Consider the following 4,158-nt stretch of genomic DNA (forward strand, 5'->3'; position numbering starts at 1 on the left):
GAATAGAAATGGAGGAATATTTTGTGGACTGATGAGAGTAAAATTGTTCTTTTTGGGTCCAGGGGCTGCAGACAGTTTGTGAGACAACCCCCAAACTCTGAATTCAAGCCACAGTTCACAGTGAAGCATGGTGGTGCAAGCATCATGATATGGGCATGTTTCTCCTACTATGGTGTTGGGCCTATATATCGCATACCAGGTATCATGGATCAGTCAAAATACTTGAAGAGGTCATGTTGCCATATGCTTTAGAGGACATGCCCTTGAAATGGGTGTTTCAACAAGACAGTGACCCCAAGCACACTAGTAAACCAGCAAAATCTTGGTTCCAAACCTTTTCTAAAAATATTCTCATACAAGCCCTGAGCGCTGACTCCACCCACCCTCAAAAAGAGCCACTCACAGCCACCGGCTGTCATTTTCAAATCCAATCGCGGACGAGTAAGGACTGCAAAACCAGCTGCTCCACACAAAACCACAAAAAGTCTAAAAATTACATGCTTCACGCCTGAAGAAGATCTTTTCATATCGAAATGTCGCGACTGAAGCATGCTTGCACCAATTTTTTCTATTTTTTGTTGACATTTCATCACCTTTTTCATCTTTTTTCCTTTTCCCTCCTCATTGCATGCCCCCCCCCCCCCCCCCCCCCTTGATTTTTCATTTTTCCTGTGTATTTTATTTCTATTGTACCCAATTTCGTGTCTGATTTAACCTGCTTGATCTCACAAGATGTCAGATTGGATTCAGGTGCGTTATAAACGCCGCTTCAAATCCCAGCCCCGACCTGACGGGGAGTTCTACGATGGCGGCAGAGCCAGCGCACCTTTGACCCCGTGGAGGGGCTGAAACCCTAACACATGAGGACCCCTAAGAACCCATGGGCGCTGCCATTTTGAATGGTCACATGTGCCATCCGCTTCATCTGCCATGAGTCGCCTTAATGGAAGAATTTAACAACTCGCCAGAGAACATACTCCTCTAAAGAGCCCAAATCCAAAAAAGCCGAAAGAACACCACAGTACAAGAAGAGGAGTCATCCAAGTAGCGTCATTCTAAATGCCATTCATAACCTGTCACGTAAGTTTGATACCCAAAGCGAGTATTTCCAAGCTCTGGCATGGCAGCGGAAAGAAAACACTGATGCTGTAGTGAAGGTTAAATAATCGGTGGAAGCTAATACATCAGCCTTGAAAGGAATAATTTAAGACATGGACAAACTAAAACAACAAATGGCTGCTCTTCAGAAGGTGAACGTAGCACTCCGTGAAGCTTGTTTGGAGCAGGAAAGATACAAGCGGAGATGGTCGTTAAGACTGAACGGATTACCCGAAAAAGACATCAGACATCCTGGCTAAAATTGTGCTCCTCTCAGGAGAAAAAAAAAAAACTACAAAATGCTGTAGACATTGTGCACACACTTACACAGAAAATAAAGGCAGACTGGCCCATGCAAATTATTTAGCAATTCTCCATGAGAGGTGTCGTGACCAATTTTGGAAGATGTCTAAAGATCCGCAACAAGCTGAAAATCCGCTTCCAGGAGAACAGAGAAGTCCTGCTTGTCTCTGGCCAAAAGTGGAGGAATCAAGGAAAAGAGGTCCCAAAGCTTACCTGAGGGATGGATATGCGGTCACAGACAGCCGCCGTGTGACTGGATGAATTAACGCACCACTTTCTGATCCACCCAGCTGAGGTGCCCAGTGACTGTCGCATGTTAATTCTGTATAATTTATACAGAAGCTTTAAAGCCTTCACTTTTTGGAAGACATTTACAAACGGTTCTGCTTGTTAAAGTTAGAAAACTGTTCAGTAAGCAGCATGTCTGCATTAAACTTTGTTTGTTTATTTACTTTAGATGTTTGACTACCACCAATGTAATTTTCTGAAGGTTATTTATTTACACAAACGCTGCACGAGTTTTTACATGCCCATAAGGTATTCTGTATGGTAATTTCTTTATTATCTTTAAATGTTAGAGGTTTAAGAAACAACACAAAGTGCAAAGCAATTTTTCTTTTGTCATTTGTTTTGTTTTGTTTTTTCCTACAGGAGACACACTCTATTGAAAACTATGTTAATTTTTGGAAATACCAATGGGGTGGTGGCAACACTTTCTTCTCCCATGGTAATTCACACTCGGCAGGGGTAGCAATTTTTTTTAAACCAAATGGAGGGCAAGGTTATCTCACAAAACTGTGATACAGAAGGGCACTGCTTAATTATTATCGATTCAAAGGATCATAAATACATTCTGGCAAATATCTATGGGTACAACAATAGGAGAAAAAATAAAAAACTAATACAAGACTTAATTAACATGACTGATGAGTGGAGAAATATACACTCAACAAAATCAAAATCATTGTGGGAGGTGACTTTAATGTGGTCCCTCATGAGTGGTTAGACAGAAGTCTTACTTGTTATATCACCTATTCACATAATTTTCTAATAACTGATCTTTCCCAATCTCTAGACCTTGTTGACATATGGTGTAAAAACAACTCAGGTGAAAAATATACTTGAAGCAATAATACTGGAAGAACACAATGTTCTAGGCTAGACTTCTGGCTAACAACCGAGTGGATTTTGCCTCTGATTGCACTATTGGCAATTCTCCTATTACAGATCACTGTGCTATCATTCTAAGTATTTCATCCTGTAACAATTTACCTCAATCACAAAGTCTTAACTGGAAATTTAATAGCTCTCTATTAAATAACAAGTTATTCTGTAATCAAACTCTTGCCCTAGTAAAAGAAATCGGACAAGATAACTTATACCCTATAAGGAAATGGAAATGGTTTAAACACAACGTTAGTATTCATGAGGGCAAGAAACTAGCTCTCTTAAGAAGGAAGAAACAACTTGCGATTATCACCGAAATAAATTACCTATGTAACCAAACTAATCTAAATGATGAAAATAACCTTCAACTTCGAAAACTACAGTCAAGGTTGGATGACCTGTACACTGAAAAAGCAAAAGGGGCAATCATTTGCTCACAAGCAAGGTGGACCGAAGAAGGTGAGAAAAACACCTCTTATTTCTTTAACTTAGAAAAGAACAGGGAGGTCAAAAAAAAAAAAAACAACAACAAATACAATAAACCAACTCTATGTTAATGAATATCTGAATGTAGATCAAAGAGAAACTGATAACTATATATATTCATTTTATGATAGTCGCTACAGTTCCAGATACTGTCATCAGGAAGCAGAGGTTCTTCTAGAATCCATCAAAGATTGGATCCCGAAAATAGTTCAAGAATTTCTAACAACAGAATTGGATCTCACTTTAGAAGAACTTGACTCTGTGATTTCAAAAATGCCAAATGGAAAGTCACCTGGCCAGGATGGTCTCACATCAGATATTAGAGATATGATTTATAATGCATTTAAGGAATGCATAGACATAAAAAGTCTGTCAGTAACTATGAAACAAGGTTACAAGGTACAACTCGGGCAAATATCAGTCATTTTTGGCGACTGGGCATGGACATAGAGCCTCTGAAAATGCATACCGCCCTCCAAAAGCATGTTATTGTATTATTATTATGCGATATTGATCTGGTGATAGTCTTTTTTTTATTATTTATTTTTTAGCTCCCAATTTTCTATAGGAATACAAACTTCCTACGGGCACTAGTAACGATAATTCAGGATATTGAACTTGGTTCTTTAGCACTTTGAAGAATCTCTGGTAGGCATACATATATTTAATTTTGTGGATATTTTGGAAGCATTGTGGAGGATTTTATATATACAGAAGATTTATGCTTTGTGTGTAATTTGTCGCGTCGTTACAGGACTTTTAAAAATGCACGTACACACACATACACAACCGTAACTGACCTTTCACCTAAATAACTCGCCAGTGTTCTCAGAATCATTATTATTTATTCATAACCATGGCATAAATGTGTTTTAACATCAACACAGTTATGACGTTAAGACGTTTTTATAACAGGAGAAAACAACAACAACAAAAAAAACTTACATTTCATACGGGCTGATCTCACAGCGGCTGACAACATAGTCCTTTAAATTAAAGATGACGCGTCCACACTCCTGGTTTAAAAAGGTGGATAACAAGACTCCTTCAACCCGCTCGTTACCTGCAAACACTCACCAGGTAAAACTAACCAGCTAGTAACAC

General features: G+C 38.9%; 1 protein-coding gene across 1 annotated transcript in view; it reads right to left on the minus strand.

The window, feature by feature from the left end:
• Positions 1-4,158, minus strand: part of ech1 (enoyl CoA hydratase 1, peroxisomal) — a 55,911-nt gene extending 51,753 nt beyond the window's left edge. Inside the window, 1 exon segment of the mRNA XM_034168538.1 lies at positions 4,000-4,158. Coding sequence (XP_034024429.1) covers positions 4,000-4,036 — 37 coding nt within the window. The 5' untranslated portion in view covers positions 4,037-4,158.

Source organism: Thalassophryne amazonica, chromosome 4, assembly GCF_902500255.1.
Source record: "Thalassophryne amazonica chromosome 4, fThaAma1.1, whole genome shotgun sequence".
NCBI lineage: Eukaryota > Metazoa > Chordata > Actinopteri > Batrachoidiformes > Batrachoididae > Thalassophryne > Thalassophryne amazonica.